Genomic DNA, 26914 nt, shown 5'->3' on the forward strand with positions numbered 1-26914 from the left:
TTTGTTCTGAAACAACTGGACAATGATTTAATTTATAAAAGCTTAAGTTTGATTTCATTCATGAAAAGAATAAGAAGTGTACTTTAAAATTTGTGATTCTGTTAAATCTGAAGAGTATTTCAGGTTAGTGGTAGCCTTCTGTGAGTAACAGTATTTTGTGCACAAGAGATTTGCTTCCAAAATGCCACATTGTAAGGTTATAATATTCTTGGAAAGTGGGAGAAAGTATTCACATCAAAGAAGGCATTTTTATTACATTGGATTACGCAAGACTTTGGCCAGCCTCCTTAGCTTCATCTGTTTAAGGGTTCATTTTCGCTTGTTTGGCACAAGTCCCAGTAGAGGCCTTCAGAATTGTGGTTAGCAACATGAATGAAGTACAAACTTTGGACCAGCTCTTCAGTTAGTAGAGCTGGCTTCCTGCCAAAAAGACAGTGCCTTATATGGGGTCAGGGCAAAGCTGTGATTCGTTGAGCCCTGCATTGTATAGAAAACATACTTGTGATGCCTGTTTGCTTTCTTTTAAAATCAAAACAAAACAAAACAGAAAAAGCAGCAGGCTTCCAAGTCTATCAAAATAGGAAGTAACAAAATAGTGTGCAGGTTTTACTAATGACAGAATTAAGCAGTGGAAATATAGCCCTGTATAGTTAAAATACTAAAAGTAGGAGTTGGACCTTTTGACTTCCTTAGCCAGCCTGTGATGTAAGAGACTAAAAGCATTTGTTATACATCTGTTGTCTACCTGCCCTTATTTTGTAAATGGTTTAATAAGATTAAATAGTCATATGTTCACATGGTTACCATGCCACTGGGTTTTGGTATTGACTAGATACTTCAAAATTAAAGCAGGAATAGTTAACTTTATGCCAATCCTTTTTCTTTTCTTTTTTTTTAAATTTGGAGTTATATAACTTTTCAGAAATTGAAATGCAATGGTAAAACAAGTTAAGAATGAAATTTGCTCTTCAGAAAGTGAGGAGTTTTTGCTTATATTCTTAGTTGGAGAAAACAGTTATTAGGTCTCTCAGGAGGAAAAGTATTAAGATATTTTCAATATGATTGATTTATCTTTGTAATTCTTTTCATTTAGGCAAATACCCTATCTGGATCTTCTCTTAATCAAGCACCATCTCATATGTATGGCAATAGATTAAATCCAAATTCTTCAATGGCAGCTCTTATAGCTCAATCTGAAAATACTCCAACAGGTAAGTTTTCAAGAATTTTTAAACTCTAAAATTCTGTTCCCCTCCCCCAATGTAATTTTCTCCCTATTGACTCATTTTACTTGAAAAGTCGAAAGGTGTGCTTAAGATAGGATGGCGCCTTTAAAAAAAAACAAAACAAGAATCACAGTTGGAAGTAAATAGTATGCTGTGCTGCAAAATAGTGATGTGCTTTTTTTACTGTCTGAAATGTAAATGTTTAAGCAGAGCCATCAGCAGGCAGGAATGCAACAATGTCTCCTGTGACTTTTGTGATTGATGTGTTCAGTTCTCAGTTCTATGCAATGAAAGTAACATAACACTGGGCTTTTCTGTGAATAGCCTAAACCTTTATTTGCATAATTCATGAAATTGCATTACACAAACTTGGCTAAAAAAAATCCTGTTAGGGAATTTCTACAGTGTTTAGTAATCCTGTGAATTTTTACTAGTTGACATTTTGTAGCATTTGCCTCTTGTACTGTTTTAATGAGCCTCTGGATTTGCTTTGTTTCATTCCATCCTTAAGGATTTGTTGACATGTCCAAGTAGTCATGCCTGTTTGGGGGAAGGGAATGGGTTTAGCAGTTCACCAAGAATGGATCAGTCATGTCTTTACCCTTTAAGGGTCAGAGGTTACCTGACTTGGAATAAGGGGAGGACAACCTTGAAAGAGGCCAGATAGGGTGATTTTATAAGGAACTAACTGTAGGGGAAATGCAAGTTACTTTTCAAGCAGATATTCTGTGTTACCTAAGGAATATTTTGAAGGAATTAATTTTTTTTCCTTTTAAATACAGAATTCTGTGTTCCTACTTGTTTTTGTCAATTTGGATGTTTAGTGTTATATGTAACTTTATTCTTGGTGTGAGGATCCTTGTAATATATATAATTTTAGTCGTGGTGTGTGGCTGTATAGAATACATGATATATTTTATGACTTGTCTTGGGATGCAAAGTGTTAAAAAATACAAAGCATAAGGATTTTCTGTGATAAGCATACAGATTAGCTGTCCACAGCTGTGATTCATTACTTTAACCGTAGAAATTAAAAGTGGCTGAGGGGAGGGTACTGCAAATGCAAACCACGCTTCTGTGCTGTAAAATTGAAAGGAATGAAAGAACGGAACGTAATCCATGGCCTTCTACACCCACAAAAACGTGTAGGGACAACGCCTTACATGCCACAGTTCAGCAATTCTAAACTAGGAGCATACTAGATCTTCTACTTTCATAGTAACTGCAAAGATAGTGGTAAGGGTTTTATGTGTGTGTTAGGAAAAATCAGGGCAAGAGCTTAAAACCTCTTATCTAGTGAGAGTCACGTTATCAGTTATGAAATATTTACACTGCAGATCAAGATCTCGGAGACAATAGCCGCAGCCTTGTTGGCAGAGGAAGCTCACCCCGAGGAAGTCTCTCACCACGGTAAGCGTTATTTACACTGCAAAGTATAGGCAAAGGAAACATTTTGACATTGGAAACTTCTTTATCTCGGATCAGCAGATTGTACATTTGTGAGGATATAAAAGCATTCTGGAGATAAGCATTTCTGGTCAGTCAAGAAAAATGATTCTAAATTAATTTGAATATTAATTTAAACCGATTTCTAAGTTTTTAAAAAGACATAACTCTTGTTAGTTTTCCAATCAATTTGAACGTTCTTGTTTTTATCATTTATGTATTTATATTTAGCTCCTGGTACTATTAATGTATTACCTTGAGTAATTCTTTTTGCTCATAAAATAGTCTTAAAATCTCTTAAAGCTACAGATTTAAGGTTTTCAACTTTGGGTTCCGGTTTTAGCTCTGTTTTGGGCAATGCACTTAACCCTTTAGTCTCTAGTGCCTAATTCAGTAAATAAAGTTTTTGTGGTTCATCTTTAAAATCCCTCTAATTCTTAAAATTGAATCAAAGTATGCAAATATATTACATTGTTTTGTGGAATTATTTAAATATTATATGAAAGAATTAATTTATTAATAACATATAATATGTATGAGATTATTCCTGTTAGCAGGACACTCTTAACCAGAGTTGTACTGAAGGGTTGAATTTCTCTGAGCATAATCTGAGTGTCCCAAGTGTCTTGTTCTCATTGGGGAGAATGATAGGAAATATCCTGTCAGTTTATAGAAGACAATGGAACTTTAGGCTATGGCTATCTTTTTATTGATTTTATTCTACTTTCAACTTCTACACCTTCTTATAGTTTGTTTTCTCTCTGTTCTCTAATTTTGTAAACTGCCTCAAGCATGGTATTAGACTGGGTGAGAATGGAGAGCAAAAGGAGGAAAAAGCCCATTCCTAGAATCTTTTTTCAACTGTGGGAATTTAAAAATTCTGTTAGAAATTAAATATTGTATGTGGTGACTACCATGAATATTAGTGTTGCTGTGTTGCTGACATAGTTGGCAGTGGTCTGTTAAGGAACGTCTTTTTCATTAAAGGGATTAGTCCAATAACCTCTAATTTTGCTGTTTTCTGGTGGTACATCTAGTAGTGCCTTTCCCCTTTATAATTCTTAGGTGAACTAAAAGTCATATTGTTTTTCCTAATTGAACTCTGTGGAAAATTAAACATTCCTTCTTTTGAAGCTAGGAATCTGAAGTACACAGTGATAACAACATCTGCTTAATCTGTAATTTTATGCTGTGATTACTTCTGTACTGTTTTATTATTCTTTTCAAAGAAGAAAGTTAATGGATTTTTGCTCATAGGTTTAGTAGAGGAAGCATTTCTGTGTTCCCCCTTTAAACTTAAAATATCATACAAGCTACCCAGAAATTATTTAAGATCCCCTAGTGCTAATTTGCTTGGTGTAGTTCTTTGTTTTTCATTAGCTAAATGGGATTTAACACAATAAATGGTACAAAATTATTTTTAGCATATATTTCCAACTTTATATTACCCTTTAAAGATCAGCCTGAAGTGTAATAGCCTAAATTAACCTGGCATAATAAACTCTTTTGAGAGGGACGGCCAACCATATGTAACACATGATGTTTACATATGGAATAAAAAGCCTCATTTGTTTAACTTCTTATTTAAAGAGATTTTTGTAGAGAAACATATTTGTGGCAAAACAATAGTGTGTTGTTAGAAAACCTGAGTTGTAGCCCAGCTCTGTCATTTATCAGCAGTGTGTGTCTTTGGATAAGTCACTAAAGCCTCACCTTGTTTCCTCAGATGGAAATAGAGCCAATAAACCAGGTTTCAACATCTTACTAGGTTGTTGTGAAGATCATATGAGATAATTAGGTGGACACACTTTGAAAACTAAATCCCTTTATTAATGTGTTCTGTTAGTATGGAAGTTGGGAACCAGAAATGGCTACATTTGCTAATTTAAAGCAAAAAGTAGGTGAGAGAATATTGCATATTCTTCTTAATATAAGTAATATTTGTTTTGGAAGAGTTGATTAAGTCAACATCATTTGAAGTACACATCTAAGAGATTTTAGAAAAATTTGTATAAAAGGCTCAAATAAAAATTGCTTTGGTCTTGATGATGTTCCTTAATACTGAAAATACAAATAAGTATTTTTGAATTTATAACAAGGCTTCTTTGAAATTATTAAAAATTTTTTCTTACTAACATTTGAGATTTTCTTGGTTGTAAATTAAAATGCTTTCTACATTATTATAACTGTATAGTGTTATTCTGATATTTGCATATTAAAATAGAATGGTGGAACTCTTGTTCTCTTCTGGCTAGTTTTTTAAAAGTCTTTCTAATCCTGCCTTTTCCTTCTGTCTTATAAACCTATATCAAGTTCTTTTACAACTTATTTAAGAGATTATTGGTGATATTTTTATGTTTTCTAGGGGTTTTTAATTATCGAGTATGGCCAGTTATCCCCTTGATTTTACAACTCAAGGAGGAAGAATGGTAATTACTAAATTTTAGGGTAGATTATGGTTTTACAGTTCTAGCATAGGCAGCCTGGTGTTAGAAAACTCACACAGGAAAAGGGTCAGTATAAGGTGAGAAATGTGAATGCGCTCTCCTTCACAAGGTTCTCCTGTTTAACCTGTGAATTAATATTTTCAACAGATCTCCTGTAAGCAGCTTACCGATTCGCTATGATCAACCAGGCAACAACAGTTTGGAAAATCTGCCTCCAGTAGCAGCCAGCATAGAACAGCTTTTGGAGAGGCAGTGGAATGAAGGACAGCAATTTTTATTAGAACAGGGTACTCCTAGTGACAGTAAGTATTCTTTTCTTGTCTTTAAAGAAAGATGAATAGGTGGATGGGTGGATGAACAGACAGGTGGATAGATGCAGAAGTCACACTTCATCAAGACTAGCAATGAAATTATGATACAGGTTTTATATAATATGGTAAGAAAATATAATATAGTGGTTTAATAGAACAAATTCTACAGTTTTACTGCTTGGACTTAAATCCTGTCTTTACCTGTTATTAAAAGTATGATCGTGGGCAAGTTTCTTAAATGGCAGTGTGCTTTAATCTCCCATTTGTAGAATGGCAGTAATAATGTGGCTATATCATAGTGTTGTTTTGAGGGTTAAATGACAAAAAAAAAAAAACGTAAAAAACATTGCCTGGCTCATAGAAAGCACTTCTCTGTTCACTGGTTATTGTTCCCGTTTATAACTATTATAATATTGGCAATTTGTTCTTATCGGTTTTTAACTTTTACTGAAATACACAAGTAATATTTTTTTCTTAGCTTACTTGTTTGAAGGAAATTTGCTCACCTCTGGAGAATTTACTTTAAAAAATGCATGTAGTCAAGTATGGCTAACAAGCTTATTGATTTTACAATATGGATGAGAAAGAATGATAATTACCAAATTATATGTATAATTTTTATATATTATATCATTGATTTATTAAATTATATAATATATATATATTATATGTACATATTTAGTATCTTTACACTTTTAAGTATTGGTGGGGAAGCCATGGGTGAAAAATGCCAAAAAGCAAAGTTACACTGCAGGTGGTAGTTAGCTGGAAAAGTGGTTTAGTGTTAAGGATATATATTTTTGTGAAAAATATAGGTCTTTTTATCATTTTGCGATATAAACTTTTGCTGCTTTATTTTATTAAAACATTTTTGCTTATTGTTAGTAGAAAAGTGCCATAAATTGGTATTTTTATGAATGGTGCCCTGACAAAAAATGGTAATTTTGAGGAAGTTCATGCCGGCATAATCCTTTAAACATGATAGCTGGAAGACAGGTTTTGCTTAGTTTTATTGCATCTCATTTGAGTACACTAAGGGTTTCTTTGTGGGGTCTTGAGGAGAAGGGATAAAAGGTAAGCCCTTGGGAAACGACCATATGTGTCTGTGCCAGTAGAGTTGTGTCTTTTGAAGACCCTGAGGGCATGTTAAACAAATACCACTTTTTACGTAAAAATTTTAAAGTGTCTATCACTGGCATAACAGTAGCACTCTGTTGTCAGTGGAGAGGTCTGAGTTGTGGAATGAACTGAAACCGTATTTGAGGTGATGAGGCAGGACAGAAACGGCCTGTTTACAGATGATGCGCCTTCTCTGGGAGTAGGGGCTGCAGTGCACACACACTGCCCCCTGCTGGGGTGTGTGTGCAGCAGCATGCGGAGCTGCTGGATTTGCAGGGTTCTCACCGTGGCTGTGGCATACTTAGCTTCATCAAGCAGCAGACAAAACTTGTGCTCTTTATTGTGTTGAAGGTTATTGCAGCAGTTTTTTCCCATTTTAAAGTAAAATCATGGCAGGCACCTTAGATTTTTAATTAGTCTTTTATTTTGATGAAAATAAAATGTTTTTGTCATTTTTCTTTGGGAATGGAAATTACCTGAATAAGGTGGGTGTTTTTTTAGTTATGCTTATACGTATATGTACAAATATATTGTGGTATATTACTATCTACATGTAAATTTAGGAATAAAACAAATGCTATACAGAATTTCTACTTTTTTATTTTAACTTATTTCTAAAGTTATTGACACGTAAGTCCTTAAAATACATAGCCCTGTGTATGAACTTCTCTTTGTTAAAAACTATCCAAATGTTTGCTAGTTTTAGGAATGCTGAAGTCATTACACCAACTTCAAGTTGAAAATCGAAGATTAGAGGAACAGATTAAAAACTTGACTGCCAAAAAGGAACGCCTTCAGTTGTTGAATGCACAGCTCTCAGTGCCTTTTCCAACAATAACAGCAAATCCTAGCCCATCTCATCAAATGCATGCATTTTCAGCACAGAATGGTAAGTACGAAAATATTTACTGTGTATCTAAGGAAAGTAGGTTAGACTTTCAATATCTTTTAGATAATAAGTGAATAATAACTTGTTAGCACGTATATGAAGATGTAGAAAAGAAATGACAGGTTATTTTCGAAGAGCATAAAGAATCCTGTTAAGTGATGAACTTGAATTTGTTCTAACTTCTTTGTACATAATTTAATGATAAAATTTATTTAAATGTATAATGATCTCTTTATTGATTTAAAGCCATGGTATTCAATAGAGATATAGATTTTTCTGTTTAAACTGATCTTAGGAATAGCAAGACTTAATATTTAAGTGTTTTTAATGTGGGCTTCAGAATAAGCTTTTAGATAAGCCTTTAATCTTATACATAATGTAATCTAACAGGATAAATAGGTTTCTTTTTGTCTTTTATTATTCTAGCTCCTACTACTGATTCCTTGAACAACAGTAAGAGCCCTCATCTAGGAAACAGCTTTTTACCTGATAATTCTCTTCCTGTATTAAATCAGGTAATTTTGGTGTGGTTAGTTTCATTTGTGTGTTTTACTTATGAACAATAGTATGTCACATTAAATGGTTTAAAATTATTTTAAACAGATTTGCTTTGTTCCCTACAATTTAAGTTTCTATTCTTTCTTCCATTAGGACTTAACCTCCAGTGGACAAAGCACCAGCAGCTCATCAGCTCTTTCTACTCCACCTCCTGCTGGGCAGAGTCCAGCTCAGCAAGGCTCAGGCGTTAGTGGAGTTCAGCAGGTCAATGGTGTGACAGTGGGGGCACTGGCTAGTGGAATGCAGACTGTAACATCCACCATTCCTGCCGTGCCTGGCGTTGGTGGAATAATTGGAGCTTTGCCAGGTAACCAACTGGCAATTAATGGCATTGTAGGAGCTTTAAATGGGGTTATTCAGACTCCTGTCACAATATCCCAGAACCCTACCCCCCTCACCCACACAACTGTACCACCTAATGCAACTCATCCAATGCCAGCTACACTGAGTAACAGGTAAGGAACTTAAATATATTTTAGGGTTTTCATTGCAACATATTGTAGTAGTACCATGTTGTCCATGCTTTAGATTGGGATTTTTAATGTGCTCCTTGTAGGTGTATGCTAAGAAATTAAAACTTGCCAGAGTTTTAAACTGAGTATATTATACTGAGAGCCATTTATTTTTCAAACATAAGTAATTCAATTAAAGCAAAATTAAACCACTTTTAGTAACAAAGCATTAAATACATTCTGTGCTGAAAATTTCAATCTTGATCTGTAATGTCTATTTTAAATGCTCATTTTTCTTACCCTTGTATATTGCCTTCATGTATCATAAATTCTGAAGAAACGTAATACTGTAATGAAGATCACATATGAATATTGGCTTCTTAAAATTCAGCTATGTAATTTTGTTAGCTTTATAATCAAAGATTTTGATACAGGGTGAAGGTTAAATATTTATCTTGAATTTCCAGGGAGTAAGATTCACTGTTTCATTGTACTTGAATCATTTGAATGTTTGTTCAAAATAAGGAGACTAAAGCCATGTTATTATTGAACATACTTTTGAGGAATAAATAATTTTAAATGTATTTGCAGTAGGTACTAGTAAACTATTTTTTTCTGGCTCTCTCTTCACTGGTGCTTAATTTTACTGACCATTGGGACCATTTACAAAGGTTAGGTCAAATCACTTAGTAGTATGTTTGGATTCTTTCTTGTTTTAAATATGTGTTACTTAGTGTGGGTTTAAATTATCCTTGGGTAATTAAGAATAACATTACATGTACATGTTATAAACATGTAAATTTCTATTCTGTAAAATAACTTAGTGCTTGCTTAGTTTACAATAAAAAGGAAAACAAAACATTTCTTGACAATGTGAATTCTTGTATATCTGGTGCCACATGTGCATTTACACACAGAGAAATAAGAAATTTCTGCACCATTGTTTTCAGAAAGTATTGTGATTAAAAACTTGACTTAACTTATTAAACATCAAATCAAAGAGTAGTCTTTCATTTTACATTAAAAAAACCATTAAAGGTATATACGAGCAAGTAAAAATTTTCATCTTTTTTCAGTGCCTCGGGACTAGGATTACTTTCTGACCAGCAAAGACAAATATTTCTTCATCAACAGCAATTTCAGCAGTTGTTAAATTCTCAACAGCTCACGCCAGTAAGTGCTTCTTCCTTTTTTTAAAAAATTAAAAATTTTTTTTCAATTACAGTTGACATTCAACATTATTTTTTATTGGTTTCAGGTGTACAGCGTAGTGGCTAGACATCTATTAGGTTGGTGCAACAATAATTGCGGTTTTTGCATTGTTGAAATTTGCTGTTTGATATTGGAATACATTCTTAAATGTGGTTATGGTATACATAATTTTAATGCGCATTTCTCGCTTTATGTTTTTTTGCTAATGACTTATTACTTGCTATTTATTTTATATTTATTTTAGACTATGGAAATGATGTTAGACAAAAAGCAAATTCGAGCAATTTTCTTATTCGAATTCAAAATGGGGCGCAAAGCAGCGGAGACAACTCGCAACATCAACAATGCATTTGGCCCAGGAACTGCTAACGAACCTACAGTGCAATGGTGGTTCAAAAAGTTTTGCAAAGGAGACCAGAGACTTGAAGATGAGGAGCATAGTGGCCGGCCACTGCAAATTGACTACGACCAATTGAGAGCAGTCATCAAAGCTGATTCTCTTACAACTACACGAGAAGTTGCCAAAGAACTCAACATCGGCCATTCTACGGTCTTTCAGCATTTGAAGCAAATTGGAAAGGTGAAAAAACTCGGTAAGTGGGTGCCTCATGAGCTGACTGCGAATCAAAAAAATCGTCGTTTTGAAGTGTCATCTTCTCTTATTCTACGCAACAACAATGAACCATTCCTCGATCGGATCGTGACATGCGATGAAAAGTGGATTGTATACGACAACCAGCAACGGCCAGCTCAGTGGTTGGACCGAGAAGAAGCTCCAAAGCACTTCTCAAAGCCAAACTTGCACCAAAAAAAGGTCATGGTCATTGTTTGGTGGTCTGCTGCCGGTCTGATCCACTACAGCTTTCTGAATCCCGGCGAAACCATTACATCTGAGAAGTATGCTCAGCAAATCGATGAGATGCACCGAAAACTGCAGAGCCTGCAGCCAGCATTGGTCAACAGAAAGGGCCCAATTCTTCTCCATGACAATGCCCCACCGCATGTCGCACAACCAACGCTTCAAAAGTTGAACGAACTGGGCTACGAAGTTTTGCCTCATCCACCATATTCACCTGACCTCTCGCCAACCAACTACCACTTCTTCAAGCATCTCGACAACTTTTTGCAAGGAAAACACTTCCACAAACAGCAGGATGCAGAAAATGCTTTTCAAGAGTTCATTGAATCCCAAAGCACAGAATTTTACACTACAGGAATAAACAAACTTATTTCTCGTTGGCAAAAATGCATTGATTGTAATGGTTCCTATTTTGATTAATAAATATGTGTTTGAGCCTATTTATGATGTAAAACTGTCCAAGACCGCAATTACTTTTGCACCAACCTACTGTATAGGATAATCTACGAAGTGTTCCCCGCAACTAACCTAGCACCTACCTGGCACCATACACAGTTACCACAATATTATTAACCATGTTCCCCATGCTACATTGTACATCCCCATGACTATTGATAATGTTTGATTTTTATTAGGAGAAAGTAATTTAAGTTAATAGATATTCAGTGTGCCTACTGGTTACCTGCTTTTTGAAATTGCATTATGGAATGCATAATGCAAAAATGGTTAGCCATTTGGGATAGTCTGTGATACCTATAGTGACATTATATTGATTCATTTACAAATATTAGAAAATATGCTGTGGTACTCTTGTAGACTCTGGTGACACAGTGGTAAACAAGACTTTGTATTTTCATGGAGCTTCATTCTGATAGGGGAGATGGATAATAAATAAGTGTATACTTTTTAGTAGTAATAAGTATTGAGAAGGAAAATAAAGCAGGATAAGGGGATAGAGAACAGTGGGATGAGGGCCATTTTAGATAGGGTGGCCCAGCTTCTTCGAGTGGGTGACTTGAGCACAGACCTGAATGAAAGCTGAAGGAGCATGGCTTCTTGATGTAGGAATAGAAGAGAAGGCGCATTCCAGGTAGAAGGAACAGCAGTTACTAAAGACTTTAGCTGGACATGCATTTATGTGTTGAAGACTAGAAAGAGGGTCAGCATGGTTGCAGAATGAGGAATGCTACTGCAGGGAGGCTTAGGCAGGCGGGCTTGGTCTAGATCATGGACTGTCTGTTTGGCTGTCTGTGGCAAGAAATTTAGAACTAAAGTATGATGGAAAGTCATTGGTGATTTTGTTTTAACCTTATGGAGAGTTTCAAGTGTATCAAAAAATAGAGCATATAGTATACTAATCACCTAGCTTTAATAATTATCCCAATTTTTAAAAATCTTGTTTCATATATCCTCACTTATTCTTTCAGGATTATTTGAAAGAATTAATTGGAGGGCTTTGAACAGATTGGTGATATGATAATTCACATTTTTGAAAGATGAGTTTAGCTGTTGCATTATGGAAAATAGTTTGTGTGGGTTGGGTGGCAGCAGTAGAAACAGGGAGGCTACTGGAGCAGTCCAGATAGGAGATGTTGGTGTCTTAAAATAACGTGATAAACGTGGTGAGAAACTGTCTGAAGTTGTATATTTTGAAAATAAAATCAATAAGACTTGTTTGTCAGATATTTAAGAAAAAGAGTCCTAAGCAATTGGATATTGACTTTTACTGAGATTTGGATGAACAGATTTTGAGAGAAATTAGGGACAAATTTTGAGAGAAAACAGGAGTCTCTTGTGGACATATTGAGTTTGAAATTTCTGTTTAAGGTGGACAAGGGAGGTGTGCACTAGGCAGGTCTGTGAGTCTGGAGTCCAAGGAAATGCAGTTGGATGTGTAAATTTGGGGTCATTTCTTCATGTGTGATGTCTAGATTCATGAGATTTGATAAGATCAGTAGTGAATGAGGATCAATGTCTGAGGACTGAGCCTTGGACATCCTAGAAGAGGAGAATAATCTATTGAAAATAAAGTGGCCACTGATTAAGAGGAGAACTGAAAGAATGATGTCCTAGGGTCCAGGCGAAGAAAAGGTTTCAAGAAAGGAAGGACCCTATTGTGTAAAATGCTTCTGGCAGGACAAGTAAGAATGGACCACTGGATTTGGCTCTTTGGAGGATTTTTCACAAATATGGTTTTGGTGAGAAGTAAAAACCTCTGAATGGTTCAAAAGAAAATGGGAGGAGAGGAAGTGAAAGCGGAATAGAGGCAACTAAAGACATTTTACTGTTAAAAGCTGAGAAATGCACACCTAATGGAGGAAAGAAAATATATCTACCTACTTTCTTGCTTAGTCAAAAATATATTGAAAAGATTTGTTTTGATTCTAGAGTATCATTTTTCACTGTCACTGTATTTACAATGGTATAAACATAAAACCTTCCACTGGCTTCCCATTTTACTTTGAGTAAAAGCCAGGGTGTTTGCAGCCTACCACTGTGAGGCCCGCAGTCCCCTCTTGCCGCCACCGCCTCGCTTACTCTACTCCAGCCCCTCTGGTTTCCTTGCTGTCTCCCTTGATTGTACTGGATATGCTTTGAAAGGAGCTCTTTGGCACTGGCTATTCCATGTGCCTAGAACCCGCTGCCCCATATCCACATAGAGAATTCCCTGACCAGTCTATTTCAGATGATCCCCACCCTTGCCATACTCTCTCACACACTCTTGTTTCCCCTGACCCTTAGCAATCATCCTATTCTAACATTTTCATTTCTCTCTCTCCCTCTTGTCCCCAGGGTGGGCTGCATAAGGGCAGGGATTTCCCCCCCCCCCACCACCAATATGTGTCAAGCACAAAACACGTTGTCTCAAAATAGCGCCCAGCACATAGTAAGCACTCAGGAAATGAAATGTATGTTTGCTGTAAAGAATAGCCTCATAACTACATCAAGAAAGCACTCTTTCTGTTGGCGTGAATGAGAAGTTCAAACTTATTTTGGATACCCAGAGTAATGGGAAGGATTTGACCCACACAGTGCCTTCTAAAGTCACATACAGACACCTTGCGAATTCTTTAAGTTTCGGTTCTCCTTCATTGTCATGGATAACCTAATTTGAATAGTCTTCTATATTTGTTTGCCCTTTTTGAAGATATGCCATTTACTGATGTTATTGACATTTCATAGTAGACGGTTATCTAGTGCGGCGTATTTTGCCCGATGAGATACTTGTTTTCTTTGTTAGTAGTGTGAATGTGAGCGACTTACATTTAAATAACTAATATTAAAGAAGAAAACAGAAAAGGCAGGCTTTACTGATTGCTGAATTCTGTGACAGGGAACTCATCTTCTTTCACATGTTTTTACCTAAGGAGCAACATCAGGCCCTTCTGTATCAGTTAGTGCAACAGCATCACCACCAGCAGCAGCACCACCCAGAACTGCAGCAGCTACAGCTGTCTGGACCGACACAAATACCGATAAACAACCTACTGGCAGGTACTCAGGCGCCACCACTTCACCCAGCCACCACCAACCCCTTTCTCACCATCCATGGTGATAACGCAAGTCAGAAAGTGACAGTAAGTATCTTTGCTTTATTATATGTAGTGAAATAATAAAAATAACTTTATTGATTGAGAGATGATTCTCTGCAGTCCCTCTACCCACTCCCTCCCCCTAAAATCTATTATTCCCCTGATCGTTTCTTCCTAAAACCAGTTGTTTCAACAGCTGGATATTGTAAACACGAAGAACCTACGCCAATTTATATATCCCCTAAGTATATCAGTTTAAATTTGCACATAAGGTTTGAAGGCCGTTTTATAATCCAGAAATCTTCAAAATTAAAAATGTTTTATTTATAGCAAGTAGTGTGGAATAGTCCACTCAGACAATACTTTTTAAGAATCTTTGTTTAATTTGTTTAATTATAGAACTAGTCTAGATATTTTAGGAGTATTTTTATTATTTTGCTCGAAAGTGCTTCCTAAAGTGGAATTATATTTATAATAAAATTAATATAAAGATTTTAGGACAATCCAATTATTCTACCAGATTATGCTAAGAAAAGTAAATTATCACATTTCTAGTGGAATTTAAATTTTATTAATTTTATGTAAGTGATAGTATCTTACCCTGTCAAGGTACAAGATAAATTAAAAATAGATGCAGAAACAGTATAGAATACATATAGTAGCATACATTTTTAAGGCTGTTTCTCTTTATTAATTCCCTCCTTCAATTAGATCTGCTTTACTGGAATATAAATGTTTCCCCTAAATTCTAGTTCAGGGCAGAACCCTGTTAGAGGAAGGATACTGGGATATAGAATGGAGGCTGGACATCAGGAAAAGGAAGAAGGAAGGGAATGAATGACGTGGGAGACTTGGCAAATTAAATGTTAAAAGTCACAATGTTTACTATTTCCCATAACTTTGAAAGCTTGCTATGCACTGTGCATTTAGTCTTCGAAACCTTTAGTTTGTATTTAGTAACAAGAATTGATTTAAATATAGATTATTGATTTTCATTAACTCTTCAATGCTTTTGTTTGCCCAATTGTTTCTGACTTCCTGAATATATACTGTCGTTGTCACAAACCTAGTTCCCTCTCCAGTATTTTTCTGACATGGGAAATTTCAGTGATTCTGTATTAATTTAGAAATTTTTGTACTGTTTTTTTTTCTTAAGTTTTTTCTTGTGTTAAAAAGTGAATTAATTACTAGCTATCTTTTCCATATACTAGGAAATCTATTTTTTAATGTAAAACCACAATAGTAAATAATATAAACAGAGTATTAATTACCTAATTGAGAAAAGCAAGGGTAGAAAATAATATTTGTTAGTACCTTCCTGTATGCCAGGCATCTTTGTTAGATGCAATAGTATGTGTGATTTCAAGCTTTAAAATAGTAATAGGTTGTAACCCTATTTTTTTTATATATTAGTAAAATGAAACTCAAAGAGGTTAAGAGGTTAAAGCTCAAAGGAGAAATAGCACATGTTGGATCAGAACCCATGACTTTGTTAGTCCATGAAAAATTCATTTTCTACAGTACCATATTACTACTTCTGTGGAAATGTTAATTTCAGGGGATGATTTCTACATTCATTTCTTGTGAGTTCTGTTTCTCATATAGACACTTTGTTTACTGCTGAATTTCATGTTTGTAAAAGCAATTGATAATGCTTACCAGTAAATTCATGTCTGTATATTATGCAGAAAAGTAACCATGTCTACTTGTAGAAAAAAAGGAATAGCCATATATACCACATTTTAGCTCAGTTATAATTTCAAGTAAGAGGATATTACCTCAAGTGTGGGCCAAAAATTGATGTAGCTAATGCGTCTGATCTTGTTTGTTTTAACTGCAGAGACTTAGTGATAAAACTGGGCCTGTCACTCAAGAGAAAAGTTGACACTTGAAAAACATCTAGAAATTGCCTATCCTGCTGTTGTAGCACTTCATCTGGCTGCTGTTGCAGTCCTCTTACTACACCTATGAAGAAACGCAACAAGAAACTAACGGCACAACAAAGGATTAATTGCCACAAGGACATTTCTTGTAAGGCTTTGATTTTCTTGTTGCTTTGTTGCACTGAAATGGAATTCCAATATCCCCCACCCCTCACCCAGATTTTTTTGAGCTTTGTAAGAAAATTTAACACCTAACTTTTGTCAATGCAAATTTACATGCAATGAGTTGATCAGCCTAAGAGAAATTTAATATAGTTGGTGCACAACTAATTTTGTTACAAATTGAGAGATGAATGACAAAACTAAAGATTTGTTCCATTTATAAGCTATTTGGTTTTATTGTACAAGTTGGAATATGAAAATATGATATTTTGTTTGGGTTACCGTGTGCTTGCTCTGAGTCAAAACTTAAAACAAATTTCAAGGAACTGTCCAATTTCTTTTACTGGAGTTTTATTGGTTAAATATTGCAAATAAATAGGTCATCAACTAGGACGTGGCAGTCTCTGTTAGAAGACTTTTCTTTCTAATGGGATTTGGCCAGTTTTGGTAATCAAGTTAGGATAGTAATGTCTTGCTTCTGCAAAAGGTTTTTTTGTTTTTTGCTAAATGTTTTTTGTTTTTGGGGATTTTTTTTTGTGGTTTTTTTTTTTTTTTTGGTGTTAAGACCTACTCATATTTTAAAGAAACCTTGAGTTGAGTTCTAAGGCTGCTGGGGGAACCAGATCAATTCAAAGTGAAAGACTTCTTTCAGAAAGATGGGCCAATCTGGAAACTGCTGGTAGGGTTTGGCCTGAATCAAGTGCCTGTTAGTACCTCCACGGTGTTGAAATGGCTCTAGACAGCTGAGCTTGCACTGTAGTCAGTCCTTGTAAGTAGTAGGAATAGTCAGTGTTGCGCCAGCAGCCTTCCCATTGTTCTGCCTTTATTAAAAACTTTCTATGCCACCGTAGATAGCTCAGGCAAAACTATTACCTGGGTATTTATCCACTAATGAGTCACAAGAAAAATGAGTGGATTTGGTAAGAATTTTTGTTTTTTACTTTAAATAACTTCCCATTACTGACGACGATTTCCAACAAACAAACAAAACAGGACAACCCACCACTGCAGTTCCTAAAACAGGTGAAATCTGTATTACAGTCCTTCCACTTTGGGTAGCCACACTCCTGGTATGATGGTATGGCAATGAATAAATTACACAACTGATTACACAAATTATTCAACTATTCTTAAATGCGTGAATTATTAGTGGAAAAGACCCAGCTGTAATTAGACCTCCACTGTGTACTTAGCTGGAAGAACATGTTTATTCTGCAATATGTCTCTTGGTTAAACATTGCACAGTTCTTACCTCATTTCTGTAAATAAGGTTTTGTGAATCTGTTTTGTATTGTGAAAAATTCATGAGATAACATTGATATTTTGATTTGTAATATTTCTAATTGGTAGATTTAATTGAAAAGTAAAATTAATTTATTTTTATATGTTCAGGGGAATTTTAAAGAAAGTCAGATCTTTTGTAGATAATTTAAAAAATCGGTGTGGTTTATTTTACTTACTTAACCCACTGGTTGTTATTCTGTAACAATTTGTATAAATGGTAAATTTTGAATGTGTTGTTATTTTACCTAGGTGTAAAAATCCACATGTATTAAAGAAAATGTACAAAGTTTTGTTAATAAAATTTAATAATGTTTATAACTCTGTGCCATTTTCCCAGTTTTATTGAGATAAAATTGATATAACTTAAGTTTAAGGTATACAGCATAATAATTTATATATGTGTCATGATTTGATTACCACAATAAGTTTAGTTATTATCTCATACAGGTACAAAAAAGAGAACAAAAAAGTTTTTTCCTTGTGATGAGAACTCTTAGGATTTACACTCTTAACAGCTTTCAAATACACCATAGAACAGTGTTAACTATAGTCATCATGCTGCACATTGATTACATCCTTAGTACTTACTTATCTCATAACTGGAACTTTGTACCATTTGACCAATTTCTCCTCCCTCTTCCCTCTCCCCACCTCTGGTACCCACAAATCTGATCTCATTTTCTATGGGTTAGGTTTCTCTCCCTCCCTCCCTTCCTCCCTCCCTCCCTTCCTTCCTTCCTTCTTACTTTTCTTAAAGATTTTATTGGGGAATTGGGAGAAGGGAACAGTGTTGGGGAATTGGGGAAGTTGCTGTTCTTCAATCTTCGTTGTGGAGGGCGCCAGTCGCCATCTGGCTTCCTTGTCGGCAGCTCGTGGCCTCTAAGCTCAAGGTGCTGTGTTCAATCTTAGTTGCGGCTGGGCGTAGCCACCATCCCATGTGGGAGTCGAACCAGCAGCCTTGTTGTTAAGAGTGCATGCTGTAACCACTGAGCCATCTGGGCGGCAGCTCAGCTCAAGGTGCCGAGTTCAGTCTTCGTTGCGGGTGGGCGTAGCCACCATGGAACAGGCAGTCTTGTTGTTACACCAGCTGAGCCATCCTGCCACCTGCTGGCAGCTCAGTGATAGCTCAGCTCAGGCGCAGTGTCACTGGCCCATGTGGGAATCGAACTGGTGGCCCTGCAGCTCAGAGCTCATGCTCTTAAGCCAAGTCTTAACCAACTGAGCCACTCGGCTGGCCCGTTTCTTCTTTTTTTTTTTTTTTAAATATATATATTCCACATACGAGATCATACAGTATTTGTCTTTCTCTGTCACTCAGCATAATGTCCTCAAGGCCCATCCATGTTGTCACAAACACAGGGTTTCTTTTTGTGGCTGGATAATATTCCATTGTATAAGTATACCACAATTTTTTTATTCACTCATCCAACAATGGACACTTAGGTTGTTTCCATGTCTATTGTAAATAGTGCTACAATGAACATGGGGATGCATATATCTTTTCGAGTTAGTGTTTTCATTTCCTTTGGATAAATACGCTGAAATGAATTAATTGCTGGATCATATGGTAGTTCATTTTTAATTTGTTGAGGAACCTTCATACCAGTTTCCAAAGTGGCTGCACCAATTTACAATCCCAGCAACAGTGCACGTGGGGTTCCCTTTTCTCCACATCCTTGCCAACACTTGTTTCTTATCTTTTTGATAACAGCCATTCTAACAGGTGTGAAGTGGTATCTCATTGTGGTTTTGATTTCATTTCCCTGAGGATTAATGATGTTGAGCATCTTTTCATGTACTTTTGCCAATCTGTATGTCTTTGGAAGAATATTCAGATCTGCCTATTTTTTAATTTGATTTTGTTGTTATTGAGTTATATGAGTTCTTTGTATATTTTAGATTTAACCTTTTATCAGATATATCGTTTGCTATTAATTTCTCCCATTAGGTAGATTGCCTTTTCATTTTAGTGACAGTTTCCTTTGTTGTACAGAAGATTTTTAATTTGAGGTGGTCCCACTTGTTTGTTTTTGCTTTTGTTGCTTTTGCTTTTGGTGTCAAATTCAACTATCCTCACAAAGATGTATGTCAAGGAGCTTCTGTGTTTTCTTCTAGGGGTTTTATGATTTCAGGTCTTACACTCCAGTCTTTAATCCTTTTGGAGTTAATTTCGGTGTTTGGTGTAAGATGGTGATCCGGTTTCATTCTTTTACATGTAGCTGTCCAAAGTTCCCAACACCATTTATTGAAGAGAGTGTTCTTACCCAATTGTATATTCTTGTCTCCTTTGTCATAAATTAATTAACCATATACATGTGGGTTTATTTCTGGGCTCCCTATTCTGTTCCATTGATCTATGTGTCTGTTTTTATGCCAAAACCATACTATTTTAATTACTATAGCTTTATAATATGGTTTGAAATCAGGGAGCATGATGACTCCTGCTTTTTTCTTCTCAAGATTGCTTTGGCTGTTGTATTTTGTGGTTCCATACAGATTTTGGGATTATTCTATTTCTGTGAAAAATCCCATTGGAATTTTGATGGGGATTGCATTCACTCCGTAGATTGCTTTGGGTAGGTAGGCATGGACATTTTAACATTATTAATTTTTCCAGTCCATGAGCATGGACTATTTATTTGTATCTTTTTCAGTTTCTTGTATTAATGTTTTTTAGTTTTCAGTATGTAGGTTTTTTACCTCTTGGTTAAATTTATTTCCAGGTATTTTCTTTTTGATGCACTGATGTATTGGGTTGTCGGAAAAGTCATGATGCATGTTTGCGACAGATGGCACTAGTTCATTTTTGGAAACACTAGAGTCATTCACATCTATGTTATTGCTATGTCATTTGACAGCTGACAGTTCTAGCTTCATTCTGGAAAAAAAATTGAGTGATTTGGTTGAGTGTTGGAGATTTTACAACAGGTTGAAGATGGAAGACCAAACTGTGCATTTTTGCCATATCCTACTGTTTTACTTCCATAAAGGGAAGAATGTGCATCAAGCTTGTGAAAAGTTGCATAAAGTTACGATGACAATGCTCCACAAGAACGTCAGTGCCAACGATGGTTCACGAAATTCGTGCTGGTGATTTTGATCTCAACGACGCTCCTCGGTCAGGGAGGCCCACCAGGTTGATGACGACAAAATAAAGGCATTGATCAAGTCAAACCCACATTACACATCACGGGAGATTGCAGAACCATTGAACATCCATCATTCAAGTGTTCACGACCACTGAAGAAGCTGGGATACGTAAGCAAGCTCGATATTTGGGTTCTGCATGAGCTTGAAGTTCATTTGACGGCACGTATAAACATTTGTGATTTGTTCATGAAACGTGAAGAAAACGATCCTTTTTTGAAGTGACTGATAACTGGTGATGGGAAGTGGATTGTTTACAACAATGTGGTGTGCAAACGGTCTTGGTCCCGATGTGATGATTCGCCTCAAATGACATCAAAAGCAGACATCATAGGAAGGTTATGCTCTCAGTGTGGTGGGATTTTAAAGGTGTCATGTTTTTGAGCTCCTACTAAAGAACCAAACAATTCGGATGTGTACTGTTGGCAATTGGACAGTTTGAATGAATTCATCATCCAGAAACGTCCAGAGCTTGTTAATTGTAAAGGAGTTGTGTTCCATCGTGACAACACGAGACCACACACAAGTTTGATCACCCGTCAAAAATTATTGGAGCTTGGGTGGGATGTGTTGCCACACCCACCATACTCGCCTGACCTTGCGCCATCAGACTTCCACTTGTTTCACTGTCTTCAAAATCCCTTGCATGGTATAACGTTCAATTCGGATGAGGCCGTAAATCAGCACCTTGTTCAGTTTTTTGCAAATAAAGACAGGTCCTTCTGTGAAGGAGGAATTATGAAGCCTACTGAAAGATGACAGAAGGTTATCGAACAAAACGGGCACTATATCATTGATTGATCTTTGTTCTTTATATAAATAAATGACCTTTGAAAAACAGAGACAAAATATGTCATGACTTTTCTGACAGCCCAGTAATTGTAAATGGGATTGTCTTCTTAATTTGTCTTTCTGATAGTTTGTTATTAGTTTAAAGAAATGCAACAGATTTTTTGTATATTGATTTTGTATCCTGCAACTCGACTGAATTGGCTTATTACTTTTTTGTTTTTTTGGGTTTTTCTATGGAGTGTGTATACACACACACACACACACACACACACACACACACACACAACATGTGATCTGCAAATAATGACAGTTGTACTGCTCCTTTTCTGAATTGGATGCTTTTTGTTTCTTGCCCAATTGCTCTAAGTCTTCCAATACTATGTTGAGAGTGGGTATCTTTCTCTTGTTTCTGATCTTACAGGAAAAGCTTTTAGCTTTTCACTGTTGAGTATGATGTTAGCTGTGCTTGTCATATTATGATGCCTTTATTATGCTGAGTTACATTCTCCCTATACCCACTGTCTTGACAGTTTTTCATTCTTAATGGATGTTGAATTTTGTCAAATGCTTTTTCTGCATCTTTTGAGATTATCATATAATTTTAACCTTCATTTTATTAATGTGGTGTATCACATTGATTAATTTGTGGATGTTGAACCATCTCTGCATCCCTGGAGTAAATCCTACTTTATAATGGTGTATGATCCTTTTAATATGTCCTTGAATTCAGTTTGTAAATATTTCGTTGAGGGTTTTTCCATCTAGGTTCATCAGGGATATTGGCATGTAATTTTTTTCTCTTTTTTCCCCTGTGCCTCCCCCGCACCTCCCCCAGGTTGTTCTCAGTCTAGTTGTGGAGGACGCTGCTCACTGTCCCGTGTTGGTATTATGATCATTGCGGTCTACCCAGCTGAGTCAATCGGTCGCCGGCCACTGGCCATCGCTCATAGCAGTTCTCACCGGCTGCCAGCCTCTCATGGCGGCTCATGGCAGTCCACGCCACCCGCCCACCATTCATGGCAGCCCAACTCCAGGTCGAGCCATTGCTCACAATCTTAGTTGTAGAGGGCGCAGCTTACTGGCCCATGTGGGAATCAAACCAGCAGCCCTGTTGTTCAGAGCTCATGCTCTTACTTACCAACTGAGCTATCTGGCCACCCTGTAATTTTTTTCTTGTGTATGGTTTTGGTATCAGGGTAATGCTGGCCTTGTAAAATGAGTTTGGTAGGGTTCCCTCCTCTTCTGTTTTTTGGAAGAGTTTGAGAAGGATTGGTTTTAATTCTTTAAATGTTTGGTAGCGTTTACCTATGAAGCTGTCTGGTCCTAGACTTTTTTGTTTCTTGGGAATTTTTTGATTGCTGATTCAATTTTGCTAGTAATAGGTCTGTTCGATTTTCTGTTTCATCGTGATTCAGTTTGGGTAGGTTGTATGTTTCTAGGAATTTATCCATTTCTTTTAGGTTGTACACTTGGTTGGCATATAATTGTTCATAGTAGTTTCTTGTGATCCTCTGTATTTCTGTAGTATCAGTGGTAACATCTCTCCTTTCATTTCTGATTTAATTTATTTGAGTCCTCTTTTTTGTGTGTGTGAGTCTGGCTAAAGGTTTGTCAATTTTGTTTATCTTTCCTAAGAAATCAGCTCTTTGTTTCATTGATCATTTCTATATCCTTTTTAGTCTCTATTTCATTTATTTCTGCTCTAATCCTTGTTATTCTTCTACTAACTTGGACTTCATTTGTTCTTTTTATAGTTCTTTGAGGTATAAAGTTATGTTGTTTATTTGAGACTTTTTTCTTTCTTGGAATAGGCCTTTATCACTAGAAACTTTACTCTTAGAACTGCTTTTGCTGCATTCCATAAATTTGGTATGTTACATTTTCAATTTTTTCAAGGTGTTTTTATTTTCTTTTGATATCTTCTTTGACCCATTCATTATTCAGTAACATGTTGTTTAATCTGCACATATTTGTGATTTTTCCAGTTTTCTCTCTGTAATTTTAAGTTTCATACCATTGTGGTCGGAAAATGTGTTTGACATGATTTCAGTCCTCCTAAATTTATTAAGACTTGTTTTGTAGTCTAACATAGGATCTGTCTTAGAAAATGTTCCATGTGCACTTTACAAAAATGTGTGTCTATTGCTAATGGATGGAATAGTCTGTAAGTATCTATTAGGTTTACCTGGTCGAACATGTTGTTTAAAGCTGACTTTCCTTATTGATTTTCTGTGTGGATATCTATCCATTGATGTTAGTGGGGTATTATTTTTTCCTACTATTGTATAGCTGTCAATTTTTCTCTTTAGGTCTGTTAATATTTGCTTTATATTATTTAGGTGCTCCTATGTTGGGTGCATAAATATTTAAAAATATTATATCCTCTTGTTGGATTGACCCCTTTATTATATTATATAACACCCTTCTTTGTCTTTGTTTGAAAGTCCATTTTGTCTTATATAAGTATAGCTACTCCAGCTTATTTTGGTTTCTATTCGCATGGAATATCTTTTTCCATTGCTCACTTTCAGTATGTGGGTGTCCTTGCATCTAAAGTGTGTTTTTTGCAGGCAGTATTTAGATGGATCTTGGTGTTTTTGTTTTGTTTTTATCTATTCAGCCACTGTATGTTTTTTAATGTCTTTTGGTATCAGTATAATTTGACTTCTTTATCATGATCTTTTGTGTAATTACTACAGGTTTTTGCCCTGTGGTTACCATGAGGCTTATATAAAATATCTTAAAATTATAACACCCTATTTTAAATTGATAACACGTTTGATAGCATTCCTAAATTTTACCCTTTTATTTCCCCTCCCCCTTACATTTTAGGTTATCGATGTTAGTTGACATATTTTTATAGTTAATCCAATAACAGATTATTGTAGTTATGGTTATTTTTAGTTCTTTTTTAACTTTTTATTTTTTTAAAGGTTTTATTGGGGAGTTGGGGGAGGGGAACAGACAAGCTGCTGTCCTTTTGTTCTTCAGTCTAGTTGTGGAGGACGTCGCTTCACTGGCCCATGTTGGTATTGTGATCATTGCACTCTTCCCGGCTGAGGCAGATCGGTCGCCGGCCATTGGACGGCCACTCAGGGCAGGCAGCTCTTGGCAGTTCACGCCGGCTGCCGGCCACTCACGGTAGCTTATGGCAGCCCACTGCAGCCCCACTGCAGTCTACGCTGTCGCCGGTGACTCACAGCAGCCCAGCTCCAGGTTGAGCTGCTGTTCACCATCTTAGCTGTAGAGGGCACAGCGTTACTGGCCCTCATATGTGGGATCCGAACCAGGCCCTGCTGCTCAGAGCTAGCGTCCCAAGCCAACTCCTAACCAACACACCACTCAGCTGGCCCACTGAATATAATATTCTTGGTTAACAGTTATTTTCTTTCAATATTGTTTATCTGCTGTTAGTCTTATAGGGGTTCCCTTGTAAGGTAACTTCTCTTTTTTCTTGCTGCTTTCAAAATTCTTTGCCTTTTGGCAGTTTAATTTTAATATGTCTCAGTATAGCCCTATTCAGTTTCAACCTGTTCGGGATTCTTTGGGCCTCATGGATCTTGTATGTTAATTTCTCTCCTTAGGTTTGGGAGTTTTCAGCCATTATTCCTTTAAATGTACCTTTTGTCCCTTCCTCTTCTTCTGGAATTTCCATATTACAGATATTATTTTAATATTTATTTATTATAAATCTCAGGCTTTCTTCACTCATGCATTGTTTTCTTAATTTTGTTCAGTTATATGCGTGTTTTGGTAGCTCTCTAACTTCCTTAAGGGGATTATTCTGAATTCTTTGACCGTTCCTAGATCTCCATGTCTCTAAGGTCAGTTATCGGAGCTTTATTTCTTCCCTTTGGTGGTGTCACGTTTACCTGATTTTTTTTATGATCCTTGATTCCTCACACTGGTATCTGTACATTTGAGCAAGCAGTCTCCTTTTCTAGATTTTACAGGTTCACTTGCTAGTGTTTCACCAGAGAGCTCAGTTTGGGTTTCTGGATACATCTGCTGGTAGCATACTTGGGCAGGCGGGCCCTGCAATCAGGGGCTTTTTGGTTGAGGCCACTGCCTGAGTACTGAGGTTGGAGTGGGGGTGCTGCTGTCTCAGAACAATCGGATAAGACTGCTGGCTTGGTTCCCTGCCCAAGTGAGCCTGTATGATAGGCAGTTGTGTGGGTTCTCTGGTCAGGCTTACTAGACAGTTGGGACTGAGAACTATACTCAATAGTAGGTGGGACTCTGAATTAGGTTCCATGCCCTGGTGGGGCAGCAGGACAAGCCCTGGGGCCTGGGTGGTAGGACTATGTACTGAATTCTCTGGTCAGATAGGACTACCAAGTTTTGCTCTGCGGGTCAGGAAACCACGGACTGTGCCCTGTTGAAGTGCCACAGTAAGCAGTGCTATTGGATGGGCTGCACAACTTGTGTGCTCTGGTTAGGTTCCTGTTTGGGTGGGCTGAAGGCCGTATTCAGCAATGGGCTACAAATGATTGGGTTGTCGGAAAAGTCATGACGTATTTTTTTCTATGTTTTTCGTTGCAAAAATGCGTCATGACTTTTCTGACAACCCAATAGTTTCTCTGATCGGACAGAGTGGGAGAATTGGTCCCAAGACCTATAAGTCTCTGTGTTTGTGGTCTTGACTCAAACCAACCCACGACCCAAGTTCCCTGGCTGAGCAGGACACTGGATTGGCTCAGAATGGTCAGCTCTGCCTGCTGGACTCTGCCTAAGTGCTTCTGGTCAGGTTTCCTGCCCAGGTGGGGCCAGGAGCTGTACTCCGCAGTGGGCGGGGCTGTGGATGAGCTCCCCTGTTTGGGCAGAACTTGAAGGAAGGCCAACTCCAAGCAGCTTCCAGGTGCTCCTGGTTAGGCTGGTTGGGAGGGGCCTGGAGCGACATCAGCTGTGGGCTGTGAATTAGCAACCTTGCCTGAGCAGAGTGGGGGAACTGACTCCAAGCCCAGCCAGGCTTGTTTGTGATTTTGACTCAAGCCAACCCACGCCCGAAGATCCCTGGCCAACCGGTACCCCTAGCTTCGCCCAGGATGATCAGCTCTGCCTGCCGGACTCTGCTCAAGTGTTTCTGGGCTACGCAGCTTCCAGGTCTCTGGCCAGACTTCCTTTTCAGGTGGCCAAGGAGCTGCACTCAGCACTGGGCGGGGCTATGAACGAGCTCCCGCGTTGGGTGGGATGGGAGGGCTGATTCCAAGAAGCGTCCCAGGTGTTCCCGTCGGGAGGGATCAGGAGCGACATCAGCTGTGGGCAGAACTGTAAAATAGCTCCACTGCCTGAGCAGCCCTACTGGGGCTGGCAGACGTGCGTCCCACCAAGTTCCCTGGTCACATTCTGCCACTGTCTTGGCTCTGCAGATGAGGGACACTGCTGATTGAGACTTCACCTTGGGCACCGCAGGTAGGAATTCAGTCTGTCAAGGTTTGAGTGCCGGTTGTTGCAAGCCCCTCCCCCCTTCACCATCACAATCATTCTCAGTGGTTGAGCCCTACAGATCCCCCTGTGATCCCCATGGGGCGGAACTGGAGTCGGGGTTCCCACGAAGTGACTCTTAATGCTAGCGTTGGGGGCTGGATGTCTGC

The 26914-nt window shown here is 37.3% G+C and overlaps 1 protein-coding gene across 2 annotated transcripts in view; it reads left to right on the top strand.

Moving 5' to 3' along the window:
* The window catches only part of MLLT10 (MLLT10 histone lysine methyltransferase DOT1L cofactor), a 222963-nt gene extending 205274 nt beyond the window's left edge, over window positions 1-17689 (top strand). For both annotated transcript variants that reach the window (XM_019665143.1, XM_019665144.1), the window contains 9 exons: window positions 1094-1211; window positions 2564-2636; window positions 5267-5421; window positions 7250-7438; window positions 7865-7953; window positions 8090-8451; window positions 9525-9621; window positions 13888-14097; window positions 15893-17689. In XM_019665143.1, the coding sequence (XP_019520688.1) occupies window positions 1094-1211; window positions 2564-2636; window positions 5267-5421; window positions 7250-7438; window positions 7865-7953; window positions 8090-8451; window positions 9525-9621; window positions 13888-14097; window positions 15893-15937 (1338 nt within the window). In that variant the 3' untranslated portion in view covers window positions 15938-17689. The remainder of the gene's footprint in view (window positions 1-1093; window positions 1212-2563; window positions 2637-5266; window positions 5422-7249; window positions 7439-7864; window positions 7954-8089; window positions 8452-9524; window positions 9622-13887; window positions 14098-15892) is intronic.
* Window positions 17690-26914: the final 9225 nt, after the last annotated feature.

This window comes from Hipposideros armiger, unplaced genomic scaffold, assembly GCF_001890085.2.
Source record: "Hipposideros armiger isolate ML-2016 unplaced genomic scaffold, ASM189008v1 scaffold_434, whole genome shotgun sequence".
Classification (NCBI taxonomy): Eukaryota; Metazoa; Chordata; class Mammalia; order Chiroptera; family Hipposideridae; genus Hipposideros; species Hipposideros armiger.